The 16308-nt window shown below is 43.0% G+C and overlaps 1 protein-coding gene across 1 annotated transcript in view; it reads right to left on the bottom strand.

The window, feature by feature from the left end:
• The window catches only part of LOC126199464 (uncharacterized), a 148036-nt gene that overhangs the window by 98818 nt on the left and 32910 nt on the right, over positions 1–16308 (bottom strand). Inside the window, exon 2 of the mRNA XM_049936385.1 lies at positions 16047–16257. Within this exon, the coding sequence (XP_049792342.1) occupies positions 16047–16257 (211 nt within the window). The remainder of the gene's footprint in view (positions 1–16046; positions 16258–16308) is intronic.

Raw genomic sequence — 16308 nt, 5'->3', positions numbered from 1 at the left:
TAGGCAGTCAGGGAAGACCACCACCCACGAGTGTTCGTGGAAGAACTCGCCCGCAGCGAAGATCAGTGATACTTGGTCAGCTGACATTTGCTTTGAAGAGCCGCCCCAAGACAAAAGTCACAATGCAGATAAGATATCCCATAGTGCAGGGCCTCAACAGAGTCAGTTTTTAACAACCCAAATGTGGCAGGTGGAGAACTACTGTTTTGCCGAGTCCTGGAAGAATTCTGTTGTTAACAGAACATAAAAAGCCGAGCTTCATCGAAATACATCATCCAAAACAGATAAAATCAAAAATGTAGGTGACAATCCTGGAGTAAAGCACCTCTGACGGCATGGGTCGCCGCAAAACTCAGGCACTAAAATAAAACTAATGTTTAATACAACATACAGTCTGACAATTATTGAACTATATGAGAAAAATCATAAATTAGTTACGAACTACGACATGCACACACTTTATTCAACATTTGAACGTCACTACAGATAATCGGATTTAGGTTATGACATGTTCGATATGTTTGCCATCATTGGCGATAATGTGGAGCAGACGAATACCAAACTTCTGCATGACCCGCTGAAGTGCCGGAACATCGAAGTTGTCGATGATCTCCAGAATGGCTGTTTTCAGCTCAGCAATACTTTCGGGGTTATTGCCGTACACCTTGTCCTCAACACTGCCCCACAGAAAGCAGATCCGGAGAATATGGCAGCCAATCGAGGCCCATGCCAGTGGCCTCTGGGTACCCCAGAACCAGAATGCGGTCCCCAAGATGCTCCTCCAGAACATAAAACACTCTCCTACTTCAATGTAGTCGAGCTCCTTCCTGCATTAACCACATGTTATCGAAATGAGGTTCACTTTGCATAATGGGGATGAAATCACCTTCAAAAACCTTCACGTACTGTTCGGTAGTCAACGTGCCATCAAAGAGTATCGTACCGATTATTCCCACCCACATGAACCATGGACCTTGCCGTTGGTGGGGAGGCTTGCGTGCCTCAGCGATACAGATGGCCGTACCGTAGGTGCAACCACAACGGAGGGGTATGTGTTGAGAGGTCAGACAAACGTGTGGTTCCTGAAGAGGGGCAGCAGCCTTTTCAGTAGCTGCAGGGGCAACAGTCTGGATGATTGACTGATCTGCCCCTGTAACACTAACCAAAACGGCATGTCTGTGCTGGTACTGCGAACGGCTGAAAGCAAGGGGAAACTACAGCCGTAATTTTTCCCGAGGGCATGCAGCTTTACTGTATGGTTACATGATGATAGCGTTCTCATGGGTAAAATATTCCGGAAGTAAAATAGTCCCCCATTCGGATCTCCGGGCGGGGACTACTCAGGAGGACGTCGTTATCAGGAGAAAGAAAACTGGCTTTCTACGGATCGGAGCGTGGAATGTCAGATCCCTTAATCGGGCAGGTCGGTTAGAAAATTTAAAAATGGAAATGGATAGGTTAAAGTTAGATATAGTGAGAAATAGTGAAGTTCGGTAGCAGGAGGAACAAGACTTTGGTCAGGAGAATACAGGGTTATAAATACAAAATCAAATAGGGGTAATGCAGGAGAAGGTTTAATAATGAATAAAAAATAGGAGTGCGGATAAGTTACTACAAACAGCATAGTGAACGCATTATTGTGGCCAAGATAGACAAGAAGCTTACCTCTACTACAGTAGTACAAGATTATATGCCAACTAGCTCTGCAGATGATGAAGAAATTGATGAAATGTATGATGAGACAAAAGACATTATTCAGGTAGTGAAGGGAGACGAAAATTTAATAGTCATGGGTGACCGGAATTCGACAGTAGCAAAAGGGAGAGAAGGAAACATAGTAGGTGAATATGGATTGGGGGTAAGAAATGACAGAGGAAGCCGTCTGATGGAATTTTGCACAGAGCATAACTTAATCATAGCTAACATTTGGTTCAAGAATCATAAAAGAAGGTTGTATACATGGAAGAATCCTGGAGATACTAGAAGGTATCAGACAGATTATATAATGGTAAGACAGAGATTTAGGAACCAGGTTTTAAATTGATAGACATTTCCAGGGGCAGATGTGCTCTGACCAAAATCTATTGGTTATGAACTGTAGATTAAAACTGAAGAAACTGCAAAAAGGTGGGAATTTAAGGACATGGGACCTTGAGAAACTGACTAAACCAGAGGTTCTAGAGAGTTTCAGGGAGAGCATAAGGGAACAATTGACAGGAATGGGGAAAGAAATACAGTAGAAGAACAATGGGGAGCTCTGAGGGCTGAAGTATTGCAGGCAGCAGACGATCAATTAGGTAAAAAGACGAGGGCTAGTAGAAATCCTTGGGTAACAGAAGAAATATTGAATTTATTGATGAAACGAGAAAACATAAAAATGCAGTAAATGAAGCAGGCAAAAAGGAATACAAACGTCTCAGAAATGAGATCGGCAGTAAGTGCAAAACTGCTAAGCAGGGATGGCTAGAGGACAAATGTAAGGATGTAGAGGCTTACCTCACTAGGGGTAAGATAGATACTGCCTACAGGAAAATTAAAGAGACCTTTGGAGAAAAGAGAACCACTTGTATGAATATCAAGGGCTCAGATGGAAACCCAGTTCTAAGCAAAGAAGGGAAAGCAGAAAGGTGGAAAGAGTATATAGAGGGTCTATACAAGGGCGATGTACTTGAGGACAATATTATAGAAATGGAAGACAATGTAGATGAAGATGAAATTTGAGATACGATACTGCGTGAAGAGTTTGACAGAGCACTGAAAGACCTAAGTCGGAACAAGGCCCGGGAGTAGACAACGTACCATTAGAACTACTGACAGCCTTGGGAGAGCCAGTCATGACAAAACTCTACCATCTGGTGAGCAAGATGTATGAGACAGGCGAAATACCCTCAGACTTCTAGAAGAATATAATAATTCCAATCCCAAAGATAGCAAGTGTTGACAGATGTGAAAATTACGGAACTATCAGTTTAATAAGTCACAGCTGCAAAATACTATTACGAATTCTTTACAGACGAATGGAAAAACTGGTAGAAGCCGACATCGGGGAAGGTCAGTTTGGATTCCGTAGAAATGTTGGAACACGTGAGGCAATACTGACCTTACGCCTTATCTTAGAAGAAAGATTAAGGAAAGGCAAACCTACGTTTCTAGCATTTGTAGACTTAGAGAAAGCTTTTGACAATGTTGACTGGAATACTCTCTTTCAAATTCTAAAGGTGGCAGGGTTAAAATACAGGGAGCGAAAGGCTATTTACAATTTGTACAGAAAGCAGATGGCAGTTATAAGAGTCGAGGGGCATGAAAGGGAAGCAGTGGTTGGGAAGGGAGTGAGACAGGGTTGTAGCCTCTCCCCGATATTCAATCTGTATATTGAGCAAGCAGTAAAGGAAACAAAAGAAATATTCGGAGTAGGTATTCAAGTCCATGGAGAAGAAATAAAAACTTTGAGGTTTGCCGATGACATTGTAATTCTGTCAGAGACAGCTAAGAACTCGGTAGACCAGTTGAACGGAATGGACAGTGTCTTGAAAGGAGGATATAAGATGAACATCAACAAAAGCAAAACGAGGATCATGGAATGTAGTCGAATTAAATCGGGTGATGCTGAGGGAATTAGATTAGGAAATGGGACACCTAAAACAGTAAAGGAGTTTTGTTATTTGGGGAGCGAAATAACGGATGATGGTCGAAGTAGAGAACATATAAAATGTAGGCTGGCAATGGCAAGGAATGCGTTTCTGAAGAAGAGGAATTTGTTAACATCGAGTATAGATTTAAGTGTCAGGAAGTCGTTTCTGAAAGTATTTGTATGGAGTGTAGCCATGTATGGAAGTGAAACATGGACGATAAATAGTTTGGACAAGAGGATGATAGAAGCTTTCGAAATGTGGTTCTACCGAAGAATGCTGAACATTAGATGGGTAGATCACGTAACTAGTGAGTAGATATTGAATAGAATTGGGGAGGAGTTTGTGGCACAACTTGACAAGAAGAAGGGACCCGTTGGTAGGGCATGTTCTGAGGAATCAAGGGATCACAAATTTAGTATTGGAGGGCAGCGTGGAGGGTAAAAATCGTAGAGGGAGACCAAGAGATGAATACACTAAGCAGCCGACCGCGGTGGTCTAGCGGTTCTAGGCGCTCAGTCCGGAACCGCGCGACTGCTACGGTCGCAGGTTCGAATCCTGCCTCGGGCATGGATGTGTGTGATGTCCTTAGGTTAGTTAGGTTTAAGTAGTTCTAAGTTCTAGGGGACTGATGACCACAGTAGTTAAGTCCCATAGTGCTCAGAGCCATTTGAACCATTTTTACACTAAGCAGATTCAGAAGGATGTAGGTTGCTGTAAGTACTGGGAGATGAAGAAGCTTGCACAGGATAGAGTAGCATGGAGAGCTGCATCAAACCAGTCTCAGGACTGAAGAGCAGAACAACAACAACCACAGATTATTCAGTGACTGGACATTGCAGAGTCAACCGTTGAAGGTGAAGAGGCTTCTCGTTAGTGAAATGCGGAGTCTCAGTCCCCTAAATGCGCCAGTTTTGCTTATTGACGAATTCGTCTAAATAAATCTGGGCTTCGTCACTAATGCGCATGCGCATGCTCATAAAATGGTTCAAATGGTTCTGAGCACTATGCGACTTAACTTTTGAGGTCATCAGTCGCCTAGAACTTAGAACTACTTAAACCTAACTAACCTAAGGACATCACACACATCCATGCCCGAGGCAGGATTCGAACCTGCGACCGTAGCAGTCGCGCGGTTCCGGACTGAGCGCCTAGAACCGCTAGACCACCGCGGCCGGCGCGCATGCTCATAGTAATTCCCAATATGCCCCGCGCCCAATCGAGCAGTTTGAATGTCTTAACGCAAATCGTTCAGAGGTTATAACGATTTTTTTTTCATGTAGTTCAATAATTGTCACCCTGTAAAAGCAGCCACGCCTGGTTAAAGTAAATAGTTTAGAATTTAGAGAGAGAAACTCGTCTGTGCTGCCGAGTTACCACCTCATTGGCCGTAGACAGCATCTTTCAGAGACCAGGACACAGTTTTTCAACAAGTATTAGTAAGCGTACTACTGGTTGACCGCATGAAACATGAGCCAGAGAAAGGCACAACACTCTTTCGAGGCATCATTTTAGGACGAGGCTCGTAATATCCATAGTTCAGCTAGTGGAAATGACGTGAAGAACGAAAAGCGCAAAAACACGAGTCTACCTTTTAGGAATCAAATGATGCTAAATCACTTCTCCCCCAGACTCTTCTTCGTCAAGATCCGTCACCGCCACATTTCTCTGTACGTCTTCAGGTTAACAGCCAGGTACCTCTTCGAGAAGATAAGGAGTGGACTTGAAAAATCTGATTTAGTTGAACTTACAGGCAGACACAACCAATGACTAATTTTACAGCGACTTCAGTCTTCAACTGCAGATTAATATAGTGAGATCCAGCTGCGACAGCAAGACGAGGTGTAGGCACAGTGAAAGCATTTTTCCTTTTTAGTTTCAGTAAATTATTATAATCAGACCCCAGATCCCTTAACCCGAACTGTCAAGATATTAGTCTAGATTGTCACTGTACTGTCAGATGAATTGCTATACACTTTGATGTAATATGATGTAATAAAGTGAGTTAATTGTGATTCTTGTATAAAGTTGTAGGTAATGATGTCCTTATTCATTATTTTGGAGGACAATGATTAATTAAATCAGAGCATCAGAACTACTTTACATGCCTCTAATCAACATACCGAATCATACTCTTACAATCCACACAAACTGCCTTCAGGAAACAATTTACAATACTTAAATTTTTGTTCAACGTTAATAAACTCCTCTGTTTCAGAAATGCTTTTCTTTCTATTGCAAGTCTGCATTTTATACCCTACTTTCATCATCATGCAACTTTGCTGCCTAAGTAGAAGGGACGAACAAATGAAAACGAGGCAGATAAACAAAAATAAATTTAGTTAACTTTTTACTATTTTAAAAGTAACAGCCATAACTGTTCATATATCTATCCCACTGTGCCGCGAGACGGTCAGTCTCTTCATGGATAAATATTAGTGCTTGCCTAAGGAACCATGATCGTACCCAGATGAGGACATCTTCGCCCGAAGCAAATCGGTGACCACGAATGTCTTTCCTCAGAGCTCAAGACATATGGAAATCGTATCACATGAGATACGGTCTGTATGGCCTTCCCAGCAAAACTTCTGCAGCCCCACATGTTGATAAGGTTGTTTCGACTATGCTGGAAAAGTTTCACTGCGAAGCCCTTCCACATCCTCCAAACAACCCCGATCTGTCCCTATGCGATATCCACATTTTTGAAGATGTGAACGACGGTATTCGTTCCCGTCGATTTGCTTCGGACGAAGAGGTGCATGTCTGGGTACAATCATGGTTCTGTACTCAACCGCAAACATTTTTTCCTTGACGTCTGTATCACAGTAAGATAAATGTACTAACAGTTATGATGATTACTTTAAAAATCATAAACAGTTTACTTACATTTTTCCAACCGCCTTGTTTTTGTTTTACTGTTCCTTACACAAAAACTCATTGACTACTCCTAGTGTCTCATACCCTTAGTATTGCCTGATTTAATACGACTGAATTCCATCACCTTTGTTTTACTTTTGTTGTTAATCATCTTATAACCTCATTCAAAGACACTATCTTTTCCCTTCAGCTGAAGTTGTAAGTCCGTTGCTCTCTCTAACAGAAGCACAGTTTCATCGGCAAACCTCAAAGTCTTTATCTCTTTTCCTTGAACTAATTTATTTTCAAAATTTGCCATAGCTTCTTTAATTTATGCTCAATCTACCTTATCAAAAGCTTCCTTTAAATCCAGAAGCTCTATAAACGTGTGTGTACTTTTCTTCAGCCTGTCTTCTAAAAAATACGTAGGGTTAGTGTGGCTTCGCGCGTTCCTGCATTTCTTCAGAACGTAAACTGATCTCCCCAGGTGTCGGTTTCTACCAGTTTTTCCATTCTATTATGAATAAATGGAGTCAGTATTTGCAACCATGACTTACTACAACACTGGTACGGTAATATTTACACCTGTCGGCACATGTCTTGTGTGCGACAGAAATTATTACATTTTTCTTATTTCACCTGTGCGATATATCCTGCACCCCACGTGGCATAGTTTCGTCACCGCTGGCTCTCTGAAGGATCACAGTAATTCCGAGGGAATGTCCTCTACTTCGGGAGATTTCTTTCGACTTCAGTCTTTCTTAGCTCTGTCAGATTCTTCTAGCGGTATATCTCCCATTCCATCGTCATCTACATCCTCTTCTGTTTCTGCAATATCGTCAAATGTTATTTATTTCCCCGTATGTATACCTTATATGTCTTCCAACCTCCCATCCTTTCCTCCTTTGCCATCTGAGCTCTTGATATTCATACTACTGCTTCTTTATTTTTTGTGCTTTTCCAGCACGTCCATATTCATTCTTCCATTAACAGCCTTGAATTTCTCGTATAGCCACTGGTGTTTCGTCAGTTTGCACTTCCTGTTAATCTCATTTCTAGACGTTTTCTTATTCCCGTTGCCTGCTTCATGTTCTGCACCTTTATATTTCTCCCTTCGTCATTTGGATTAAGTATCTCAAGCGTTATCCAAGAATTTCTATCTGACCTAGCTTTTTTGCTTAGTCAATCCCATGTTACCTAATCCATTCAATCACTCAATACCTGTTGTGTTTCTTACGCTTCCTTCAGCCAATCATTGCCTAAAGTTCGTCCTAAACCTCTCAAAACCTCGGGTTCTGCCAAATTAGCTAGATACTATCTCCCTAATTACCTACGTTTCTGCAATTTCATAATTTTTTTAACATACAGTACACAACCAATAAATTATGATGTGAGTGTACGTCTGTCCAGCGGAATCATTTTACAGTTTAAAATCTGGTTTGGAAACCTCTGTCTTCCACTTACACAATTTATGTGAAAGCTTCCGATACTCCAGCTCTCTTGTACGAATACAACCTCCTTTCAAGAATTTTCAAACTACTTATTAGCAATAAATAAATGGTGCTCAGTGCAAAAGTCTACGCGCTGTTTCCTCTTCCATTCCTCTCTCCCAGTTCACGTTCTCCTACTGCTTTGACGTCTTTTTTTTTTATCTACTGTTGAATTCCAGTGGACCAATCTAGTTAAATTTTCTCCCCCTTAACTATCTGAATACTTTCTGTATTCCACCACACATTATTTTAGCATTTCCGTCACCTGCGGAGCTAGTAGACTTATATTAGCCCGCATCTCGTGGTCGTGCGGTAGCGTTCTCGCTTCCCACGCCCGGGTTCCCGGGTTCGATTCCCGGCGGGGTCAGGGATTTTCTCTGCCTCGTGATGGCTGGGTGTTGTGTGATGTCCTTAGGTTAGTTAGGTTTAAGTAGTTCTAAGTTCTAGGGGACTGATGACCATAGATGTTAAGTCCCATAGTGCTCAGAGCCATTTGAACCATTTTGAACTTATATTAATGAGCCAAAACATTGTGACCACTGCCCTCCGTGACGATGGATGCTGCCTGCTGGCGTTGCAGGCACGTGACACGACAACAAAAGTATTTAAGAGGAGCAGACATGGACGGGGATCATGCTAGCGAAAATATGGGGAACTAATGGGGAGATAAGTGACTTTCACAAAGGGCATATTATTATTACACAGAGCCTGTGGACGAGTACCTCGTAAATGGGAAAGTTGGTCGAATGTTCTCCCGCTGAAGTCGTGAGTATCTACGGAAGAGGTAGAAGGACAATAAAACTACCACTACGCGACAAATAGTTGGACGTCCACGACTCTTCACACAACATGGAGTTCGGACGATTGTCTGCTCTGTAAGGTAAACTAGAGAGTGATTTTTGTGGTATCTCTGCCAAACGAGCACAATGTTGGTAAACGCACAAGTGTTTCGGACCACACTGTTCATCGTGCATTGTCGAACATGGAGCTCCGCAGCAGATAACTTCATGTTGACCTAATAACGTCGTCAAGTATGACTGCCGTGGGCTCGTGTCCATCAGGTTTCAACCGTCGATCAGTGGTAACCTATCGGCTATTGTGGTGACCCGGGATTTGTGTCCGAGTGGTTCTAGGCGCTTCAGTCCGGAACCACGCTGCTGCTACGAACGCAGGTTCGAATCCTGCCTCGGGCATGGATGTGTGTGATGTCCTTAGGTTAGTTAGGTTTAAGTAGTTCTAAGTCAAGGGGACTGATGACCTGTCCGCAGCTCGTGGTCGTGCGGTAGCGTTCTCGCTTCCCACGCACGGGTTCCCGGGTTCGATTCCCGGCGGGGTCAGGGATTCTCTCTGCCTCGTGATGACTGGGTGTTGTGTGATGTCCTTAGGTTAGTTAGGTTTAGGTAGTTCTAAGTTCTAAGGGACTGATGACCATAGATGTTAAGTCCCATAGTGCTCAGAGCCATCTGAACCATTTGAACTGATGACCTCAGTACAGCGCGCCACGGACGCAAGCTGGGGGGAGCAGTATTATGCTACGGGAGACGCTCTCTTGCGCTTGCATAGTACGTGTCTCAGTAATCCAAGACCCACTGACAGCTGCGAACCACCTGCATCCCTTCATGCTTGTGTCTTCCCCGACGGCGAAGTCATCTTTGAGCAGTGTAATGTCCGCGTCTCGGAGCTAGAACCGTGCTATAGTAGCTTGGGCAGCATTATAGTGAACTCACGTTGGTGTCTGGGAAACCAAATTCGACTGACGTAAATCCTAAGGCACCCATGTGGGTCGTAATCGGGTGCCATCTCTACATACGAAAATCAGCGGCCCGTTTTTAACACGAATTACATGACTTATACGTAGGTATCTAATGCGACATCTCTCCACAAACCTACCAATAAACTGTCGGATCCGAGATAAGCGGAATTAGGGATCTATTTCGTCCCAAAGACGAACAAACAAGCTGTTAAGCAGGTGGCCATAATGTTTTGGCTCTGCGGAGTGTAAAGTTGTTCTGTTGTGGCGGGCGTTGGCTTCTTTTCCAATTTGGCTACCATAATGCATCCAGTATGCTATTCATAGTAGCTTACACGCATTCCTATTTTCTTTTTGATCATTAGACTTGCTCCCGCTTTGCCCCTATTAGATACAGTGTAAATACGCAATTTATCACACGACAAACGTCTTCCATCTGTACAGCATTATCTTGGACAAATGATGTTACGAATTTAAGTAAGATGTCGTCGATTTTGTAACGCAACTCGATTCTAAAAAGCCGTTTTGAGTACGGGAATGTGCCTGGCGAATAAACTGTATTCCTTAATTAGATTTTGTGTTTTGTCGCATACGTTGCAATGACTGTGTGCTAATGAATACCCTGTCCACATTGTGTTACATCGAGAACATTTTTGTAAATATGAGATATTCGTACCAGTACTGTAATTTCAACAACTGGAGAAAATGCTCTATGAAATGTTATATGCGATAATACGTCTGCTGTCAGTTGAACAATGTTAGCGTCACAAAACAAGATACATAAATTAAAATTACAACTGAAATTACCGTAAACAACCTATATAAAAAGGCGGCCTGAATCCGAAAACGTTGTGGGATCTAGGAATCGTATAGTAGGGTGAAATTAAGTAGTCCACAAGGATATATGGAGACTTAGCATGACTGTGTGACCATGCCGTCAACCATGGGCTTGTAAAGCATAACATCCTGTCTCTATATATTAACTGTCTCTACCTGCCGTGTATATACAGCTCTCATACTAACTACACCCAAGATAAGATTCGGTTGAGAACGTCGATCCCTCGGAAACAGTTCACATTGTCCTTCAAATTGCACTCTACACTTCCCACTTTATTTGCACCATTGCTCATTACTAAAACCAGTCCCCAGCTTCTTGTCTTGTGGATCACAGTTTTCTAAGATCTGCTGATGGCAGGAACTCCAAAGTCTGTCTTTTCAGATAAATGAAACTGTTATCAAAACTGAATTCTACTCTTTATATCTATATACCTTTTCTAATCCAACCCAATAGTCTCCATTCTTCTGTCCACTCCTTGTAATAATCTCCTTGCCCACATCCACTTTTCTCATTACGATACCCATTCTACTTAGACATTGTGTGTAGAGCTGGAGTCAAGCATTCAGTAGATCGCACGCAGTTGAACCATAGCGTTTCCGATATCTGTTTCATCGGTACACTCCATAAGCGATTCTGGCATCCACTTACAAGTCATTATCATGCGTATACCCCACCAAGATCTAGACTGAAGTGTTGGAAGAACTCTTTACAGAAAAATAATAATAATAATAATAATAATAATAATAATAATAATAATAATATGTGCCAAAATAAGGTAATGAGACTGGTGTGAAAAAAAATGTTACTTACCGTTTTAGTCAAGTTTAGTGTTGTCTCCTTCAAAGTAGTTCCCTTCTGGTTGCCCAAACTTTTTCCAGCGCTTCTGCCACTGATTGTAACATTTCTGGAACTCCTCTTATGTAATATTCTCCAAGACCCTCGTCACAGCTTTTTGGACATCTTGTGTTGTTTGAAAATGGTGTCCCTTGACAGCCGTTTTGACTCTTGGATATAGAAAAAAAGTCGCACAGAGCGATATCTGGTGAATAAGGTGGCTGTGGTAGTACAGAAATTTGTTTTGAGGTTATAAATTGCTGTACTCACAGAGCAGTATGGGATGGAGCATTATCGTAATGCAGAATCCAATTATCAGCAATGTTGGCACGGACACGAAGAACTCTTTTACGAAGTCTTTCTAAAATTTCTTTTTAGTAATATTGTTTAACTGTTCGTCCCGGAGGCACCAACTCTTTATGAACAATTCCCTTGGAATCAAAGAAACACACAAGCATGCATTTCACTTTTGACTTTGACATTCGATCTTTTTTTGGTCTGGATGATTCCTTTGAGCACCATTACGAACTTTGGTGTTTTGTCTCTGGATCGTACTGAAAAAGCAAACTTTCATCACCAGTGATAATACGGCTCAAAAATTATGGATTGATTTTCGTTTGCTCTAACAGATCGGCTGCCACATTTTTCTGTCTTTCTCGCTGTTGTAGTGTGAGATTTTTGGGGACCATTTTTGCTCAAATCTTTCTCGTACCAAGATCTTCAGTTAGTACTAGACGAACAGTTTCTCAATTGATATTCAGTTCTTCAGCAATCATTTTTGCGAATAATCTTCGATCAGATCGTACGAGTTCACGCACCCTGGCCATGTTGACATCTGCCCGTGAGGTTGATGGCCGTCCACTGCGGTCTTCATCTTAAATATTTTTTATACCAACGAAAAACTTGAGCTCTTGACACAACCTCCTCTCCAAAAGCCTTCTGAAGCTTACCGTAAGTTGTCGTCGTGTTTTCACCCAATTTAACGCCAAAAGAAATGGCATACCGTTGCTCAATATTATGCGGTTCCATTTCCGTGATGAGAGACACAAACACGTGTTAACTTATTACAGCTCAAGTCACGACTGAGCAGATGCATCGATGTGCCGCTTGGACTAGAAGCAGCTTATAGATCAAGGTCAAAGATATTGTGCTTACGCAAGACTGCAGGATTGCCACATCTTGCAAAGAAAATCAGCCTCATTACTTTATTGTCGCACCTCATACGTTCTTTCTGTTTCCTCACCTGAAATTTTAAGTTTATAGAATCTTGTCCGTATGCTACTGACACGAGTAAGTAAATCAATAGATCAAGAATACAGGGAACACATACTGACTTATGGAAACACAGCGATCGCCTTGTATGGTTCTTATTGTATTCACTGTCCAGTCACATTTATGCGTTCACATTTCAAAAGCAAGAACCTTTTGCAGCGCGGACCGTTGCGAGATGTGCCGGAAATGAGTTAATGGTCCTGGAAGGTACCGACAGGGAAACGGACCCATCGCGACTGCTATGCCGTGGCCACCTGCTGTTGAGGCCGTGGCGCGAACATCCCAATCGAGGTAGTCCCACAGTTTCTCGATTGGGATTAAATCCAGCGAGTTTGGTAGCCAGTGGAGTACTATAAACTAATCCCGGTGTTCTTTGAATCACGCACGTACACTGCTAGCTGTGTGACAAGGTTGCATTGTACAGCTGGTAGATGCCACCGTGCTGAGGAAAAACATATAGCATTTAGGGGTAGATCTGGTGCAAAGAATAGATGCATATTTGTGTTGTTAAAAATTCTCCAGACCGTAATTCTCTCTCCTACGACCCGTATCCTTCCGTTGATTGTTGCAGCGTGTTTGCTTTCAGGCGTTCCACGTTGTACACGCCAGCGGCGTGATTCATCTTAAAGGCCACCTGTAGCCACTCACAATGAGTGGAAGTCCAGTGTCGAGACTGTCGTGAAAATTCCCGTCATCGTCACCGACGAACGGCAGTCAAAATGGGTGCATGAACGATGTCTGCTGCTGAGACCTCCATCCGCTGTATGGTTATTGAGGAGATACTGTTGTTAGCACTTTGATTTATCTCGCCGGTCATCTGCTCAACAGTTGCACGTCTGCCTATTTGCTTCTGTCTCGGGTTCTTCGGCCGTTTGTCTGATGATTTTACTGACGTTTCGTCAGCACGATTGGCTGGCATTGTCAAAGCTTCACCCTCCATTGCCGGTGGAGGGCCGAAGAAAAAAAAAAAAAAAAAAAAAAAAAAAAAAAAAAAAAAAATGGCTCTGAGCACTATGGGACTCAACCGCTGAGGTCATTAGTCCCCTAGAACTTAGAATTAGTTAAACCTAACTAACCTAAGGACATCACAAACATCCATGCCCGAGGCAGGATTCGAACCTGCGACCGTAGCGGTCTTGCGGTTCCAGACTGCAGCGCCTTTAAGCGCACGGCCACTTCGGCCGGCGAGGGCCGAAGAACCAGAGACAGAAGCCAATAGGCAGTTTGCCAACAAGTGGCCACGAAAGCGTTGTTGAGTTGCACGTCAATTCACCCGTAATCGTATCTGCAGCCATCATTCACCCCTATAGTCTATGGCCTGTGGCCCAACACAGTTGCCTCGGCAGAAGTTTCGCATACCGTAATTTTGGCGTGTGCGCTATATTTTAACTACGGAGGCACGCGAACAATCGTTTTGGAAACGCTTCCACCCTTGGCTCAAAAGCCAATGATCATCCCGTTTTGAACGTCAGAGATATCGCTCTGTTTTCGGATTTAAACTAGGACTGCAATATTTTACGCTTCCGCCTGGCGAGCTTTATGTACCCTACACTACTAGTGTAGCCACCCCTGCCGTCTCTGTGTGGTTATTGCACGTTTCCATCGAACATAGGCAGTGGTCGCAGTGATGTGACTGGTCTAAGTACCTCAGCCTGGCGTCTCATAAATGATACCATTACGGGTTTCGGCTTATTACCAAGTGATCATCAGATTAGATTAGAAACAAGATATATGATACCGCCCCGCACGTGCTCTCGGCTAGCAACAATCTAGTAGCTGGCGGTGAGAAGTGCACAAATGATAAGTCTAAACTGATAACTACCCTACCTGTGTTACATGAAGCTGAAATACAGTTAGTGAAAATGATCAAGAATACCTTTGTGTAATTAAGTTGATCTTATTCCACGTTATCTTTACACATTGTTAAAAATTCTTTGTTTTTGTTTTAACAGGTATCTGTCAAATCGCTTCCATGTTTATCTGTCTGTTCGGAACAAATTTTGGAACTGATTTTTAACTAACTTCCCGAAGAGCTGGAGACTTGAAATTTGGAACGTAACTGTGAACCAGAAGACAATGCATAATTAACTCGTTTCCTTGGATGGTACATGGCGGAGGGTATATTGCGTACCTCTGTCACTTCCTCTTTTTGTTTCTATTATGTCGCTTTCCTGTCTGTCTCCCAATTAAATACAAATTTTGCATTTGGTATGAAACTAATTTCACGATGAGCTTAAGACCTGAAATTTTAAATATGACTCAAATCTGGATGACAACACTTTCTTGTCTGTCTCTTCGGTATTAATGTAGGGATGGGGGGGGGGAAGGGGGGGGGGAGTTGTTATTTCTGGGATCTTGGCTGGCCTGCAGGACCGACGTGTTATGTGGGTAGTATTGACATGCGTTTCAGGCGGTAAGCCAGCGGACAGGCGTAGGTGAGGAGAGAGAGGGATACGAGGAGATGTGTGCAGTATATGTGACGTACACGTGCATTCGCAAAGCTGTGGGTAAAAAGTAGTATATATGTAAATATTTTTAAATAACAATATCTCATCGAAATTTTTTTATATCCGTTGAGAAATCTCACAACTGCATGACTAAAAAAGAGAAAATCCTTGTTGAAGTATGACAGAATTTTTAATATAATGTGATTTGAAATCGGGCGATGAAGCACAAAATAATTTCTCCCATTTCCATGCAGATTCCTTAAGCCAAACAATGGTCCTGAAAGTTTTGCTTGAGAATTTTTAATAGCTATGATAACGCTTGCAACTTTATAACAAAAAACGTGGGTGCATCATGTAGGCAGAAGTTCGGAGGTGAGTTATTCATGCATCAGTTATGTGCACCAGGTATATCATTATAAACCTTACGAGTATTGTCGTATCCATTAAAAACACACAACGACAAAGTTTGAGAGCTATCTGTATGGGGCTAGAAATATGTGTGGGCTAGGAGAAATTATTTTCAATTTTTTGTCTAATTCAAACATGTACTCCATTGAACATTGACTTCTATTTACAGAATTACTTAAAAATATGCTACTTAGCTGCTGGCAGCACTCCAGCCAAACACACACACACACACACACACACACACACACACACACACACACACACACTAACACTGGGTGATCAGGAGCCTCCTATGAACACGTATATTGATGGAGCCTGTTCAGTTGCCACAAGTGAATTGAAACCCAGTGCCTGTGTTTGCCCCAGGTATGACCCAAAGCGAAAGTGGCCGTGGCTATGTACACCCTTGCTACGGAGCGTGTGTGAGAGACAAGAGCGCCAAGCGACTGGCAGACAGGCCGGAGCCGGCGGCGTGACGTCACGGCCAGCCGCCTGCGGCGCGCCGCCCCCGCCCTCCCCTACCTTCCACGTTGAGCAGCACGGCCATGTTGATCTTGGGCTCGGTGTTGACCTGGCACTCGTAGATGCCGGCGTCGCGCGGCTGCACGTACTCGATGCGCAGGTTCCACTCGTCCGTGCCCTCGGGGTGCATCACGTTGAAGCGAGCGTCGCCCGTGTACGTGAAGATGCTTGATGTCAGGATGTGAAGGTCTCGCTTGCGCATCCAGGACACCTGCGAACAAGAAAGTAATAGGCGGTCAAGCGGAAAGGAAGCTTCGAGTTG

The sequence above is a fragment of the Schistocerca nitens genome, chromosome 8 (genome assembly GCF_023898315.1).
Source record: "Schistocerca nitens isolate TAMUIC-IGC-003100 chromosome 8, iqSchNite1.1, whole genome shotgun sequence".
Lineage (NCBI taxonomy): Eukaryota > Metazoa > Arthropoda > Insecta > Orthoptera > Acrididae > Schistocerca > Schistocerca nitens.
The sequence above is the reverse complement of the archived record's forward strand: the minus strand, read 5'-3'. Positions and strand labels throughout refer to the sequence as shown.